The 17,419-nt window shown below is 44.8% G+C and overlaps 1 protein-coding gene across 1 annotated transcript in view; it reads right to left on the bottom strand.

Moving 5' to 3' along the window:
* Nucleotides 1–15,473: 15,473 nt before the first annotated feature.
* Nucleotides 15,474–17,419, bottom strand: part of LIPG (lipase G, endothelial type) — a 32,775-nt gene continuing 30,829 nt past the window's right edge. Inside the window, exon 10 of the mRNA XM_060173843.1 lies at nt 15,474–16,059. Within this exon, the coding sequence (XP_060029826.1) occupies nt 16,038–16,059 (22 nt within the window). The 3' untranslated portion in view covers nt 15,474–16,037. The remainder of the gene's footprint in view (nt 16,060–17,419) is intronic.

Below are 17,419 nucleotides of genomic sequence, written 5' to 3'. Positions count from 1 at the left end.
TCAAGGTAACAAGATTCCTAAGTTACTTGTATGTACATTAAAACTGAAACTATTCCTAGGTTTCAGCCCCTGCTCCCCACCTGCATGGGGAATGCTTCTCTCTCCCTTTGTACCTCCCCCTCTTCTCTCATTTTCTCTCTGGCTTATCAAATAAAAATAGAAAGAAAAAAAACTGTCTGGTAGGAGTAGTAGATTTGTTGTGCAGGCACTGAGCCCCAGCAATAACCCTTGTGGCAATTATAAATAATAAATGGGGGGAAAACCTATACACTAGAGTAAAATCTTCAAAGGCAGGTGCCAAAAAATGTAAGGGTCACTTGCTCTTTCTTGGCTTCACTTCCGCTTTAATTGATCACTTCCTTTCCTAAGGGATCTGAGAAGCATTTAAGAACCTTCTCTGTGGTCAGCACAGTTCTCAAGAGGGAAATAGAAACCACTGAATCATTAGCGGAGTATCTGCTGGTTCTCCATGAGAGGCTCAGTCTGTAAAGTAAGGGGATTTTGACATCCCTATAGATAACAGTCTGTCATTCAGATGTCACATTCACAGCAGATGCCCCAGACTTCCTGTGGGTCCCTGTGTTGGCCAGTTCCACTCCACCAGGATCTTTTCCTGGCCTTCATGACCATCCTAGATAATTTAAGCTGATCACTTTTTATTATTATTACTTATTTTCCCTTTTGTTGCCCTTGTTCTTTTATTGTTGTTGTAGCTATTGTTGTTGTTGGTGGTGGTGGTGTCGTCATGGTTGGATAGGACAGAGAGAAATGGAGAGAGGAGGGGAAGACAGAGAGGGGGAGAGAAAGATAGACACCTGCAGACCTGCTTCACCGCTTGTGAAGCGACTCCCCTGCAGGTGGGGAGCCAGGGCTCGAACTAGGATCCTTACACTAATCCTTGCACTTTGCAGTGTTGAGCAGGTCTTGAGTAATAACAATAGAGGACCAGGTGATGGCAGACCCGGTTAAGTGCACATGTTACCAAGCTCAAAGAACCAGGTTCGAGCCCTGCTCCCCACCTAAAGGAAGTCTACTTCACGAGTGGTAAAGCAAATCTTCAGGTGTCTTTCTCCCTCTCTCTCTGTCTCCTTGTCCTCTCTTAATTTCTCTCTGTTCTATCTAGTAAAAAAAAAATGGCTGCCAGGAGCTGTGGATTCATAGTGCCAGCACTGAGCCCCAGTGATAATCCTGGTGGCAGTTAAAAAAAAAAAAAAAAAGTAATGGCAGGAAACAGAGTACCCAACTTCTCCTGGGTGTCCACAAGTGTGGTCTGTGGCCTGACCACGTGGGAAACAGTAGCAGCTCCTGGGGAGTCACAAACTTCCTGGCAATGTTATGAAACCACAGCTTCAAGTCTCAACTGTTTGCATTGCAAGGTCTGCTGGTCTGCTCAGCCTGGGGCAGTGAGAGCAGGTGCCATGGAGCTGTGCCAGCCAGCCTTACAAGCTGGGAGGAGGCATAAACTATGGGACTTTGTGATATGCTCAGTGACATTTCCATGCTGGATGCCACCATCTCCTCATCCTCATCACCTCTTTTCTCTCTTGGTCCTAATCTTTGCACCAAGAGATGTTGAAGAAAGACTTAAGCTACTGGCTGCACACTCTGTATAACACAATCACTAACAACAGCAGATATAGGTCAAGCGGGTAGATTGGAGGTAGGTAGTAGCGCAGTGGGTTAGGCGCACATGATACAAAGCACAAGGACCGGCGTGGGATCCCGGTTCAAGTCACCGGCTCCCCACCTGTGGGGGGAGGGGGGGTCACTTCACCATGAATGAAAGAGGTCACAGTACTGAAGCTTCCTTCAGTGCAGTGAGACAGAACTTGAACCTGGGTCTTGCATATGGCAAAGCAGCACACTATCCAAGTGAACTGTTTCACAGACTCACTCTGACCTTTCAGCCTCCCCAAGCCTCAGCTTCCACACTTGAAGCAAAGGAAGAGAAAGTTCACTTTATTGCACGATGGGAAGGATGAAGTGAAATGGGATGAAAGGGCCAGGTTTCATGCTGGCTATTCTACTGGTTCCAGAACCATGTGAGCCAGCCCTGCAAGTGCTCTGTGGACCTCATCCAGGCCACACCCCCATTCTCTCACATCCTGTTTCCACTCTCAGAGTCCCCTTCCCCCAGGAGAGGTGGAATGCCTGCAATGCTGCTATCCCACAGCCAGCCAGTTGGGCAAGTTTGGAAATCTTGGTGTCTGCCTTTCTCCCACTCACCTGAGAGATCACTTCCTCTTGCAGTAGGAAGTCTTATAAGAAATGCCTTCAAAGGCATATGGACCCCTCCTAATAGACGAACACCCATATGTATACAAAGAACAATTAGATTCCCTCTAGTCTTTTGAAAAGTAAATGCTTCTAGTCCTTTCATTTGTATTTATTTGGATAGAGACAGAGAGAAATTAATATGGAAAAGGGGGAGATAGAGAGGAAGAGCCAGAGAGAGACCTGCAACACTGCTTCACCACTTATGTAGCTTCGTCCCTGAAGGTAGGGCCAGGGGCTTGAACCTGGATCCTTACACACTATAATGAGTGCGTTCAACTAGGTGCACCACCACCTAGCCCCTTGTTTCTAGTGTATTAATTAATTAATTAATTAACTTATTTATTTATTTTACCAGAGCACTGATCAGCTCTGGTTTATGGTGGTGTGGGGAATTGAACCTGGGACTTTGGAGCCTCAGGCATGAGAGTCTCTTTGCATAACCATTATACTATCTACCCCCACCCTCTAGTGTTTTTAAAAGAAGGATATAGGGAGTCGGGCGGTAGCACAGCGGTCTAAGTGCAGGTGGTGCAAAGCACAAGGACCTGCATAAGGATCCCTGATCGAACCCCCGGCTCCCCACCTGCAGGGGAGTCGCTTCACAGGCGGTGAAGCAGGTCTGCAGGTGTCTCTCTTTCTCTCCTCCTCTCTGTCTTCCCTTCCTCTCTCCATTTCTCTCTGTCCTATTCAACAACAACGACATCAAGCATAACTACAACAATAAAACAACAAGGGCAGCAAAAGGAAATAAATAATAAATAAATATTAAAAATATTTTTAAAAAGAAGGCTATAAACAGGTTTATTGGGTCTATAGACCCAAGCTGAAGACCCAGTTCCTCCACCTAGTAAGAGACCCTGCATTTTATATCTATTTATTTATTTTTCATTCACACAGTGTACTGTCTATATCAGCATGACTCTATTCCATGATCTTCAGCATCATAATTCTTCACTCCAAGAATTTTCTGACAAGAACATAATAATTGCCAAGAGCATTATTGCTCACCATAGGAACTTCTGAAAGGACACAACAACTCTTCCTGAGAAAGCTCAACTGTATTACTCAGCATTTTCCAATCCCACACCTAAAGGTTTTTCTGGTTACCCACCAATCCTCAACAAATATAGCTAATCGAGTTTACTCACTGAAAGGCCCACCTTCAGAAATCTGCTTGTAACCCTGACATCTTCCCCTCTTGTTTGTTTGTTTTGAATAGAGACAGAGAAGTTGCGAGGGAAGGTGGAATAGAGGAGAAAGAATGAGCCACGGGAAGGCTATCATGGGAGAGGGTGGGTTATGGGGATTGGGTGGTGGGAATTGTGTGGAGTTGTACCCCTCCTACCTTATACCTTTGTTCACTAATCCTTTCTTAAATAAAAAATTAAAAAAAAAAAAGAATGAGCCACCTGCAATCCTGCTTCACCACTTGTGAAGTCTCACCCTCCTGTCCCCCACAGGTGAGGACCAAGGACTTGAGTCACGGTCCTTGCACATGGTAACATGTGTAGTCTACCCAGTCCACCACTGCCCAACTCCATTACCTCTCCTTTCTAGGAAACCACTAAAATTCTGTCAGGGTTGTGGCCTTCCTTATTGCAATAAGCAATGAACTGAAGTTTGTCTTATTAACAGATTGTTGGCATGCCCTATTAGTTTCTTTGGGCTACTGTAAAAGATCACCATGTAATTATGGTTTCAAAGGACAGAAAGTCATTTCCTCACAACTCTGAAGCCAGAAGTCTGATATCAAAGTGCTGGCAGAGCTGTGCTCCTTCTAAAGACTCTCAGAGAAGTGCCCCTTCTCTGGTTGTTTCCTGGTGGCACCCGATCTTCTGAGAATGCATTGGTGGCAGCAACTCCAACCTCTGTCTCTGTCTTCACCTGGCATCAGCCCTCTAACTACTTACCTCTCTGAATTTCAGTTTTCTCCTCTGCCAAGAGAGGTTTTGTTATGGGCATAACTGTGCCCACCACCTAAGTGGGTATAAAGGACAAGTGACATGTGCGTGTGAAAGGTTTTCATGATGCAATTAATCTACTAGTTACCCTAGCATTAAATTTACAAACTATTATAAGTGCCAGGGTTCAAGACTCCCATCCCCCCTGCAAGGTGGAAGCGTCACAAGGGGTGAAACAATGCAGCACGTGCCTCTTTTTCTCTGTCTCTCCCCCTCTCTCATTTCTCTCTGCCTATGTCCAATAAATATTTAAGTATTTCTTTTAGTTTACAAAACATGTCTGTCACTGAAATTGAAACTCACTTACCTGAGATAACTCAAGTTTACTTTGAAAGATCTTTTGACTCTTAAAAACATGCAGACGGGGAGTCGGGCTGTAGCACAGCGGGTTAAGCGCAGGTGGCACAAAGCACAAGGACCGGCATAAGGATCCCGGTTCGAACCCCGGCTCCCCTCCTGCAGGGGAGTCACTTCACAGGCGGTGAAGCAGGTCTGCCGGTGTCTGTCTTTCTCTCCTCCTCTCTGTCTTCCCCTCCTCTCTCTATTTTTCTCTGTCCTATCCAACAACAACAACAACAATAATAACTACAACAATAAAACAACAAGGGCAACAAAAGGGAATAAATAAATAAATAAAAAGACACACACACACAAAAAAAAAAAAATGCAGACGAGGGAGTTGGGCAGTAGCACAGTGGGTTAAGTGCATGTAGCACAAAGTACAAAGACTGATGTAAGGTTCCTGGTTCAAGCCCCCAGCTCCCCACCTGCAGGAGAGTCATTTCACAAGTGGTGAAGCAGGTCTGCAGGTGTCTAACTTTTTCTCCCTCTCTCTGTCTTCCCCTCCTCTATCCATTTCTCTCTGTCCTATCCAACAACAATGACATCAATAACAACAACAATAATAACTACAACAATAAAACAACAGGGGCAACAAAAGGGAATAAATAAATATTTTAAAAATAAGAAAGCTGGTTCTTGTAAGATTGTTAATAGGTTCAAACTTTAAAAAATAAAATAAAATAAAATAAAATAAATAAAAACATGGGGACGTGCTAGGGATGGGACTCAGCTAGCAGAGAACAGGAATCCTGGGTTCAAGCCCTTGAACTTCATCTATTAGAAAACGCTCTGCCCCCCCCCACACACACACAGAAGCAACATCAAAATAAATAAATAATATATTGTTAAATATTTAGAAGTAAGAGGGGGCAGGCAGTAGCATACTGGGTTAAGCACACACAGTTTAAAACACAAGGATGGGTGTAAGGATCCCAGTTCAAGACCCCCAGCTCCGCACCTGCAACAGGGTTGCTTTATAGGCAGTGAAGCAGGTCTGCAGATATTTATCTTTGTCTCTCCCTCTCTGTCTTCCCCTCTGCTCTCTCTATCTTATCCTACAACAACAAAAGCAAGAAGGGCAACAAAAATGGGGGGAATGGCCTCCAGGAGCAATGGATTCATAGTGCAGGCACCGAGCCCCAATAATAACCCTGAAGGCAGGGTTATTTACTTTTTTTAATCTTAGAAGAGGGATGATTCCAGAATGTGGACAGGATTTATAACCAGATGGGAGACAAACAGCTATAGCAAAGGGGAGCAAGGAGGAAGTTCACTCAATGATTTCTGGCAGCCCACATATCAGTTCTGAATACTCTGGCTTCACTAGCATCAATGGGTGACAAACATTCATGAATCACACACAATGTTTAATTTTTAAGAGTGGACAATACTGTTTCCTCCTGTTCTCCTTTATTTTCTTCTTCTTCGTCTTCTTCTTCTTCATTTTCCTTTTTTCTTTTCTTCTTTTTTTTCTGCTCTCCATCTTATATGCTGGCCAGTATCAAACTATGAGTTGAAAGAATCACAAAGCCAGAGGCCGGGGGACTGGGGGACTGGGGGACTGGGAGACTGGGAGACTGCTCACCGAGAAGAGCACAGACCTTACCAATATCAGATCCCAGGTTTGATGCCCAGCACCACTTTGAAGCATTTTGGACAGCACCACAGAATCCTATAGGTGGTGGAGTAGTACTTCAGTATTTCTCCTCTCTAACTCTCAAACTGTATAATAAGAGCCAGGAAATGGCTCACTCAAAAGAGTGCATGTATAAATAGTGTATAAGAACTTCGGTTCAAGCCCCTTGTTCCCACCTACAGGGGAAAAGTTTCATGAGCAGTGGAGTGGTGCTGCAGGTATCTCTCTCTCTATCTCTCTATCTCTCTCTCTCTCCCTCCCTCCATCCCTCCTTCCCTCACCTTCTGTATCTGTCTCTTACCTTCAATCAGGAAAAGGAAGAAAAAATTAAAAGCAAATAAATATTGGGGGGAAATAGCTTTGGCAAAAAAGAAAGAAAGAAAGAAAGAAAGAAAGAAAGAAAGAAAGAAAGAAAGAAAGAAAGAAAGAGAAAGCAATATAACTGTAGAATAAAATTCCAAGTGGCACAGCAGTATTACAAAAAGCCCTGGATTGCTTTCCCTCATCACCTCCTCCTGGAGCTCACCTCCAGCATCCAGGTCCCCCATTCCCAAGGGGGAGCCTCCCTGTCAACTCTTCCCAGCCTGGAGGGAAGGTCTCCCTGTCTCCTTTTTCTCTTCCTTCTCTCCCATTGAGTCACCTGTGTCCCAGCTGCAGCACCTTTCTCCTCCCGAGCCCAAGCATCCTCAGAGGTTAATTATGAAAGGGAAAGCACCACACTCCTGCTCTTTCAGAGAGGAAGTGGTTTCAACGGGTGACCCAGAAAGGAAAAGCACTCCTGAGTCAGCCAAAGGTCACCACAGGCCACAGATAACTGACTTCCTGCTTTGCCTACATCTGAGCCACCCTGACCTTGGGCTCTATCTCCACCCCACTAATCCAGGCTGATTAGGAAGGGGCCTGTGTTCTGTTGGTGACCTAGGGAGACAGGCCATGTCTGGGGTGGAGCTCTTGATCCCAGAGGGAGGAGGAGGAGAATTGGGCAGAACTGGCAGATCCACAAAGCCCTCAATCCTCAGTGCCAGGAGGTCTGCAGCCTCCACAGGCTTTGGAGACAACCTCTCTGGGCTAAGAGACAGCTCACCATGCAGGGCACTGCCTTACCATTCCAGCAGCCTAGGTGTGAGCCCTGGTGCTACTTGGGAAGCTCTGCTGCTGTGCTGTCTCTCCCTCCTTCTCTCTCTCTCTCTCTCTCTCTCTCTCTCACACACACACACACACACACACACACACACACACACACACATAATGAAAAAGTCAGCCCCACAGCAAGGCAAGGGGGATTAATCTGGGTATCTGGAGGAAGAAGGTAGGGCCTTATCACCAGTTTTCCAAGTATACAGGTCCTGAGGAGGAGCCGAGACTTTGGGTCCCTGGAAAAGGACTGGGGACAGTCTCTGGATGAGAGCCCTCAACACTGCCAGCAGCTGCAGGAAGGAATGTGGGAGTCTAGGTCTGAAGAGTGTCTGGGGAACCCCAACACATACTCATTGCACCATTTAAAGTGGTGTCATAATATATTTTAATGTTTTCATTTTCAAGTCTAAAATTAAAATACCATGGTAAATAATGGTGTGTTTACTTTAAAAGGTTCAGTGCCTCTGTGTGTGTGTGTGTGTGTGTGTGTGTGTGTATGTGTAATTAGAATGAATAAACAAATGGCTTCCTGATGAAATTATTTTACCAGAAAATTGAACTACAAACCACCATATTTAGTGTAACAAGTCTACTCATTCAAATCAAGAATTTAGGAAGGTGGGCAGAAGTTTCAAAATTAAGGGCTCAATTTCCCTGAAGCAGACTTCAACAGTCAGTACAATCCCCACAGAAATCTCAGCACACTTTAGGCAGAAATTGACAGGCTGGTGCTAAAAGTCACACCAAAATGCCAATGACCTACAATAGCTAAAGACAATTCTAGAAAAAAAAAAAATCACAAGTGACAAAACTATCAGTGGCCAATTTCAGAACTCATTACAAAATGACAGTAAATTAAAGAGAGTGGTGGTATTGTCATCTATTTCTTGCTAAAGTATAAATGAGAGAAAGTGTGGGTTACTTTGTGCTGATATAATTAGCACCCGTGGTGATACCTCTGCTTCTCTTGCTACTCTGGCTGACCTCTAGGCCGAAGCCCTTTCCTTTAGGTTTGTCCTGCTTCCAGAGTCTTCCAGCAGCCTCCTCCCACTGTAGCATACACCTCTGCTGGTCTGACATTGGATAAGCCAGGGTTAAATAATATTGCTGAGTGCAAAGGTTGGGAATACCAGCAGCCCAAACCTGAGCTTATATATTGGTTTTACTCTTACTCTTCTCACTTACTACAGATCTTCTTCTAGGAGAGCTCTCCTCCAATTTAGAGCTAATCCCACAATTACAAAACCAGCCTTGACACCTCCTTCCACCACTCCATGGAAACCACTGGGGAGGAGGGGAGGGAGGGCTTAGCAGATCTGTGGGTTCAGGAGTGAGGGAATGGAACCAGTTGTGAAAAACAGCTGTTTTGGTTTTTTTTATTTATTTATTTTAGATATAGAGGGAACTGAAAAGGAAGGGGGAGATAAGGGAGACACACACACACAAAACACTGTTTCACCACTCTTGAAAAGTCCCCCTGCAGATAGAGACTGAAGGCTAGAACCACTGCCCTTGCTCACTATAATGTGTGTGCTCAACCAGGTGCGCCACTACCCGGCCACCCAGCTGTTTTAAGGGATTCTCAAGCCAAACAAGGGATCCATCACCTAATGTCACATAATGTCAAGCCCTGCCACAGCAGCTCTTGCACAAAGGAACATCTGCCTTACTGTTTTCAGGGGGTACAAGAATAGTAAAACATCATTTAAGTCAACCTCCCTGGCTTTCTTTGTTTCAGAGAATTATTTATACAGGTAGAAGGACTGGGGAGATAGCATAGTGGTAACATAAAGAGACTTTCATGCCTGAGGCACCAAAGATCCCAAATTCAATCCTCAGTACAACCATAGGCCAGAGCTGAGCAATGCTCTGGTAAAATAAGTAAAATATTCTACAGCTAGAAATGGTAGCTAAAGGTGGGTTTGAGGAGAAGCAGAATTGAGGCTTGAGTAGGTCTTAAAGTATCGTTCACAATAGAGACAAAAGATAAATGAGAACTAGTGTGAATGAATGTCCGGGCCACCAAGCCATCTGGCCTTCAATATCTAAGTCAGATTCCCTGTCAATCAGCCCTGTCCTTTTGGGGGTACAGTTTTCAACTTGATCAGAAAAAATGAGGCCCAAGCAACATGAGCCTATTTGTAAGGTAGCCACCTTGGCCCAATATTTTCCAACCCTAAGAGGAAATTTCCTTTTTGATTTGCTGTTATTATAATGCAACTTATCAATTAAGTTTGAATTAAGTTTGATCATCCTCTATCAATGCAAATAACTCTAGACTGGTTGAAGGTTACTGATATATGAGCACAGCCAGACTCAGAAGCTCTTAACAATCCTCATGTACATCAGCAACTCTGAATAAACAGGAGTTGAGCTGAGAAGGAGAAAGGCAAGTGAATTTGGGAAATGGAGATGGGAGGGAAGTGCTCGCAGCAGCGTGAGAATGTGGACTGGGGGCCAGAAAGGAGACACCAGGGGAACAAAGTTGACAAAATAGGAATGTGGACGGATGGTCAGCAACAGAATACAGACTAACAAAGGGGGATTGTGCACCGACTGTATGGAAATTCCTGCAACCATTTAGAAAAGGAGTCAGCAGTCCTATGGCAACAAAGTCAGCATCATACAGAGTCAAGAAAGCAGAAGACTGGAGAAAATATGAGAGATCAATAAGCATGAACTTCATCAAATTAAATAGTTTAGCTAGAGTTTGCCTCTAGAAATCTTCCTCCTCTGGGTGTATTGCATGAAAACAAAAGACTCTGGGGGGGTGGGAGGGGGAAGGGTCAGGTCCCAGAACATGATGGCAGAGGAGGACCTAGAGAAGGTTGAATTGTTATGTGGAAAACTGAGAAATGTTCCCATGTACAAACTACTGTATTTTACTATTGACTATAAAACATTAATCTCCCTAATAAAGAAAAAAATTACAGGAAAAAGTCTCCCTCCTTTTCATATTGTGATTCCCCAGACTCAGAACACAAGTTCTGTTACAACTGTAATTCAACCCCATGATGCATGGGATTCAGCAAACTCTGGAACTATAACTAAAGCCTATAGCCTTCTTAAAAGGGAAAGATTGATCATGGCCAACATTAAAGTTGAAAACAAACTTGGAGAGTGCCAGTAAGTGCAGAATAGTTTGAGAGGATTCAAAATTAGCTTTGTTGGGGCCCTGTTCAGGGAGTCCTGAGATTCCCAAACAGACATGATGGGCCTAGACCTCAAATAAATCCCTCTCTCCATTGTTACCAGTTATCTCTATCAGGAACAACATAATAGACCCCTTTGTGGGCCCCCATAGGACCTTGCCCTCAGTGTGGATCAACAATGGTAGAGAATGTCCATCCGAAGGGAGGATGGACAACATACTTTATGCTACACCTGAGGAAGATGGGTCCTGATATTGGGGCAGCTTAGAATGTTCCTACTCATGACCACAGAATGTGAGCTCAGATCTACAGGGATGCAGAGGTCACATAGGCTCCTAAGCTGAATTTGGGCCCCAGATCACATCAAATCGATGGGGTTTACAGTCAACAATATTTATACACCTTTTCCATATTTGGGAGCTACGTTCTTCCCTGATCCAGTTTTCTGGTCCTTTTTCCAGCCATGGCATCATCTCCCCCAGACAATAACTTGGATCTACCTGCATATCAGATTTCATGCTCAGGGGAAAACAAAATAAAACAAAAAAACACTAGTATTGCCACAGGCCCTTTGGAATATAACTAAATTATGCCCACTAGCTATCTACAAAATGGAGGACCCCCCCCCAACTCTTCATCTGCACTACTCCAACCTTTAGGTTGATGACTAGTCAACAATTTGTTTGGCTTTATGTTAACTCTCTTTTGAGCCACCAGATTCCAGATGCTAGCATGATGCTAGCCAGACTTCCCTGGACAGACAAGCCCACCAATGTGTCCTGGAGCTCTGATTCCCCAGAACCCCACCCCACTAGGGAAAGAGAGAGACAGGCTGGGAGTATGGATCAACCTGTCAACACCCATGTTCAGCAGGGAAGCAATTACAGAAGACAGACCTTCCACCTTCTGCATCCCACGATGACCTTGGGTCCATACTCCCAGAGGGTTAAAGAATAGGAAAGCTGTCAGGAGGGGATGGGCTATGGAGTTCTGGTGGTGAGAACTGTATGGAGTTATACCCCTCTTATCCTATGGTTTTGTCAGTGTTCCCTTTTTATAATAAAATTAATTGGCTTTGAATAATTGAAAGGATACACTGGTCAACTCCCTACCTCCAGGGGAGGAAATGAATTCCCAAGGAATGAATTGTGACATTCAATGTCGCAATTATACATTTAGTGACTGGATTTTCAGCAGGGCCCATGGGTACCCAGAATAACAATTTGATTTCTTAGCCACAATATTGAGTTCTTTAAGAGAATGTGGGCACTACATTATATTGCCACTACAACTAATCCAACTAATCCACTGCTCCTGCTGGACCTCCCCCCCCCCATTTTTTCCTTTATTCTTATAGAACAGAGAGAAACTGAGAGGGAAGAGAAGGAAAGAGAGGGAGACACCTGCACCTATATTTCGCTCATGAAGTTTCCCTCTCGCAGATGGGGACCAAAGGCAAGGGAATATCTGCACTTAGCCAGTTACACCACTGCACAACCCTGAGGATGTAGGCAATTTCTTAGTCATGCTTTTAAGAGGGAGCATGCTCCCTACCCTCCCTTTCATGTCCACCTCACCATGTATTCATGGACTTTTTCCTTCTTTCTTTTTCTTTTCTCTTTCTTTCTTTCTTTCTTTTTTTTTTTTTTTTTTTACCAGAGCACTGATCAGCTCTGGCATAAGGTGGATTGAACCTGGGACTTTGGTGTCTCAGGCATGAGAGTCACTTTGTATAACCATTATGTCATCTACTCCCCAATCCACCTCACCATGGGCCAGGAGGTCTAATGGAAGACACTGTGAACTGCAAGATGAGGCAAACATCTTCCGCATGGCTTAGCAAAAGTGCCTAGACCTCTCTCAGTTTTACGAAGCCAAACTGTAACGCAAACTGTGACTTCAACAAAATGACAACTCAACTTTGGGGACTGGGTGGTGGCTCATCAGAATGATAATGTATGCATTACCACCATGCTCAGTGACCTAAGGTCAAGACCCCAGCTCCCACCTACGGGGAGAAATTTCACAAGCAGTAGAGCAGTGCTGCAGGTATCCCTCCTTCTCTTTGTCTCTCTCTCCCTATCACTGTCTTTCACCCTTTAAAAAAAAAATATATATATATATATGTACGTATGTATGTATGTATCCACCAGGAAAAGTAAAGTCTTGCAGGCACTGAGTTCAGCAGTAAGCCTAGTGGCAAACGAGAGAGCTCAACCTCCATCGGTCAGATATCTAAACTTTATGCAACCAAGCCTGTACCCAGTTTCCAATCACCCTCCCTCTCTACTTTTTCTTCTGATTCATTAAGTGAAAGATGTCGTCTACTTCCTACCAAGAAATAGATCACCTGAAATGGAATTGGAGTATTACACCAAAGTAAAAGACTCTGGGGTGGGTGGGTGGGTGGGGAGAATACAGGTCCATGAAAAATGATGAATGAAATAGTGGGGGTTGTATTGTTAAATGGGAATCTGGGGAATGTTATGCATGTAAAAAAAAAAAAAAAGAAGAAGTAGAAACGCAAAGCAGAAATTGACTGAGTTTGGAGTATGGCACCAAAGTAAGAAAGCAGAAGTACACTAGAGTTTGCAGTGAGTACCTCCCTAATACTTCCTCTCCACTTATCCAAGTTTTGGGTCCAGGATTGCTCAACAATTTGTTTGGCTTTGTATGTTAACTCTCTTTTCAGTCACCAGGTTCCAGGTGTCATCAGGATGCCAGCCAGACTTCCCTGGATTGAAGACACCACCAATGTGTCCTGGAGCTCAGCTTCCCCAGAGCCTCACCCTACTAGGAAAAGAGAGAGGCAGACTGGGAGTATGGACCGACCAGTCAACGCCCATGTTCAGCGGGGAAGCAATTACAGAAGCCAGACCTTCCACCTTCTGCAACCCTCAATGACCCTGGGTCCATGCTCCCAGAGGGATAGAGAATAGGAAAGCTATCAGGGGAGGGGGTGGGATATGGAGATTGGGCGGTGGGAATTGTGTGGAGTTGTACCCCTCCTACCCTATGGTTTTGTTAATTAATCCTTTCTTAAATAAAAAAAATAAAAAAATTAAAAAAATTAAAAAAAAAAGAAATAGATCAACTAGAGAAGACACTGCATATGAAAATAGCTGTCAAACTGTAGGCTTGGGCAGTGACTTTTTAATTTCAAAATTTAAGAATTAGGGCTAGGTGGTGGTACATTTGGTAGAACAGACCTGCATAAGAACCTGAGTTCAAGTCCCTGGTCCCCACCTGCCGCGGGGATGCTTCAAAACTGGTGAGCAGTGTTGTAGGTACCTCTCTCTCTCTCTCTCTCGGTCACCCCCTTCCCTATCAATTTCTCTGTCAGTTTCAACCCAATCAAAACCAAAACAAAAAAACTGAATTGCCAGAGCACTGACTATTTTATAGATTTTTAAAAATAATTTTATATATTTTTATTACTTTGCTGGTAGAAAGTTTTCACCTTGAAATTGGTTAGTCTTCATATCAATACTAATCATATATTTGTTTTTATACATTATATACACTTGAGAAATAAATAATACTCTAAGCATTTTTTTAAAAAGCATCACGATGTACAAATAAGTCTTCAAGATCAATGTATAAATACAGGACTCACTGAGGATTCAGTTCCCAAAGCTTCCATTACTGAAAGCAGAAGTCAGAAGTAGCCATGCAATGCAATCAATAACACAAGCTTCCTTTGGCCAGAAAGCAATGACAGAAGCACAAGAAGAAGCACTTATGTGGTCCGGGAGGTGGCGCAGTGATAAAGCTTTGGACTCTCAAGCATGAGGTCCTGAGTTCAATCCCCGGCAGCACATGTGCCAGAGTGATGTCTGGTTCTCTCTCTCTCCTCGTATCTTTCTCATTAATAAATAAATAAAATCTTTAAAAAAAAAAAAAAAAGAAGAAGCACTTAAGCAGATTGAGACAACACCTTGAACTTGGACTTGACTGTGTCTTCAGAAGTTTGGCATTAAAACCAAATAGAACTTTGGCACAATACAGGTGAATCCAATGTCCTTCAGAAACTTAAGCACAAAGGAAATCTCTCTTCCTCCTGCCTGAATCACATCCCCTCCCAAATATGTCATCCATAAAAAGCCCAGCCCCTTGGCATACTGTCACCCTCGTTACACATTAACACAGGAGCTTGGGGTTTTGTGAATGACTCAGACAATTTTCTGGCTAGGGTGTCTGGACGGGAAATGCTTGCAGAAGTCCTGATGAAGTTTCAGAGGTGAGTGAACAGCGGTTTGAGCATCCAGGAGATCTGGGTTCTCGGCCTCTCTCCACCAGCAACATGGCCTCTGACTCCAGGAAAGTGGACAGACCTCACTCAGCCTTGGTTTTGTCAAACAGAGGAAATCACAGCTGGCTCACCCCTGGCTAGGAGTCTCTGTTTAGTTGGTGCTTATGTGAATCTTTTGAAAAGCATAAAAGGGTTTCTCAAATCCCATGTGCAGTAAGTCAAATCAAAAATGCTCAGTAAAGTAAAACCACTGAGATAAGACATACTTAGGAGGAAGAACTATTACATTAAATTTCAGTGCCAGCTCTGCTTGAGGTGCAGATCTGTGTAAACAGGTGTAACATCTGTCACACCTTCGATCTTCCTACTTAGAAAAGATTCTTTCCCAAAATAATCCTGTTCAGCAGCTGAATGTGGTCTGGTCCCTGGCATATATGATTCTCTGTTGGCTACTCTGCTAGCGACAAAGCCTGTGACTTTTAGGGGAAATGAGATGCACTAAATGAGATGCGTGGGCCTTTCCCACGCAGCCTCTGGCTTTCCATCACCTGTATGTATATTCACAGGTCCTCCAAAGTGGCAGGACTCGAGAAATCTCAACCCCGATAGATTCTAGTTGAGAAGAGAATCCAGAGAAGTGTCACAATGTGCCTACAGACAGGTGCTAAGTAATTCTAAGTGCTAACATAATAAAAAACTAAACAAGGGAAGATATCACAAGTCAATGGCATGTGCTTTAGTGAGTGTGTTGGGATACAGGGCAGAGTGTCGAGGTAGGGACTAGTATTGCTCAGTGCATCCCACTGGCGCCCAGCAGGAAAGTCTCAACACCCCGCTGCCCCTGCCCCTCTGGGTAAAGAAGGCTCCAGGTCTGCAGTCCTGGCACAGTCAGCTCCTGGCAGGATGACCTCTCTCTGCAGCTCAATGGGTCGAGCAGCCAAGAACCGCCCCCACACACAGCCAGGACAGAGCTGAGCACTGGCTCCTGCAGCCACTTGGAAATCAGCCCAGGGAGCACGAGAGGCCCGGCGACCAGTCTCTTACATGCAGATCTGGAGTCAGAGTCACTGAAGGGAGCAGTGTAGGTTATGGCGGTGCCAGGTCCCCTCCCGTGAGGAGTCCCAGCCAGCAAAGAGCCAGGGCCCAGCAAGCAGGCTTTTCCTGCAGGTCCAAGGTCAAGGCCAAGGGGAGCATCTCCATCTGATGAGTCCTCTCCTGTAACTTTCCTCCATGTGCTCAGGCAGCCACGGGGCCTTGCTGGCAAGACCCCACAGGCATCCTCAGGGAAGCACCGCAGTCGGGCTGCAAGGAACCATCGATAGAGGTTTAGCAACTCTGTCAGCAAACGCACAGGTGCACACACTGCTTCTTCAGACCATGCTCTCTCACCTGCTGAACTCTTTGACTTGCTACTTTCTCTCTCACAGCTTTATTTATTTCTCTTATGAGAGAGAGGGAAGGAGAGAGAGAGAGCAGAGCGTCTCTCTGGCATATGCAGTGCCAGTGGGTGAACCCAGGGCCTCACACACACAAGTCCTATGCTCTAATGGCTTTACAACAGACAGAAAAAAAATCCAGGTGCTTCTTCCTCCCCCACCCCAAAGAAGTCACAGATGTGCACAGGGATCTACCAGCTGGAGCCTTTGTGGGGGGCCTGGTTCCATACCCCCACAGCACCTGTACTGATTTAAATCGCTGAGTTCATACTGAATTAAATAAGTAAATTTGCTGATTGGTATAAAGGACAATACTCACCAAATCACACAAATATGCACACCAGTACACACATGGGCATACACACACACACACATGCACACGCACACGCACACAATAGCTGGACTTTGATATTTCTTTATTCCCTTTTGTTGCCCTTGTTTTATTGTTGTAGTTATTATTGATACCATTGTTTTTGGTTAGGACAAAGAAATGGAGAGAGGAGGGAAAGACAGAGAGGGGGAGAGAAAGACAAACATCTGTAGACCTGCTTCACCGCTTCTGAAGCAACTCCCCTGCAGGTGGGGAGCCAGGGTTTGAACCAGGATCCTTATGCCAGTCCTTGTGCTTTGCGCTTTGTGCCATGTGTGCTTAGCCCACTGCACTACCACCCGACTCCCAACAGGTGGACTTCTTTTGGTCATCACTGGGACTTTACCACTCTGGGTGGACTTTTTCAAATAGAAACTGGCAGGCAGCACTGGCAAAATATTGGGCTGTCAGAAAAGTCACGACACATTTGCAGAGGAAACACATCATTTTTCCAACAACCCAACAGCTCACTTGGATAGTGTGCCTGCTTTGTCACATTGACCTGGCTCCACTTTTAGTGCTGTGGCAGCTCTCTCTCTTACTCTGCCCATACATACACATGTAAAACATCAGCATGAGCTGATGATGAGCACACATTACCCTGTGCAAGGACCCAGGTTCATGCCCCAGCTCCCCACCAGTAGGGGGGACACCTCATGAATGGTGAAGCAGGTCTGCAGGTATCTCTCTTTCTCTCTCCCTCTCTACCTCCCCCACCCCTCTCAATTTCTCTCTGTTCTAGAAAGATGAGTTCTTTCTCTGGCCCTGTACAGAGGACCCCTGAAGAGGCCTTCTTTTCCTGATCTAGAAATACAGGAGTGACTAAAATATGACAAGAAGGGGATGAGACCGTCAG

The sequence above is a fragment of the Erinaceus europaeus genome, chromosome 15, assembly GCF_950295315.1.
Source record: "Erinaceus europaeus chromosome 15, mEriEur2.1, whole genome shotgun sequence".
NCBI lineage: Eukaryota > Metazoa > Chordata > Mammalia > Eulipotyphla > Erinaceidae > Erinaceus > Erinaceus europaeus.
This window is presented reverse-complemented; position numbering and strand designations above follow the sequence as displayed.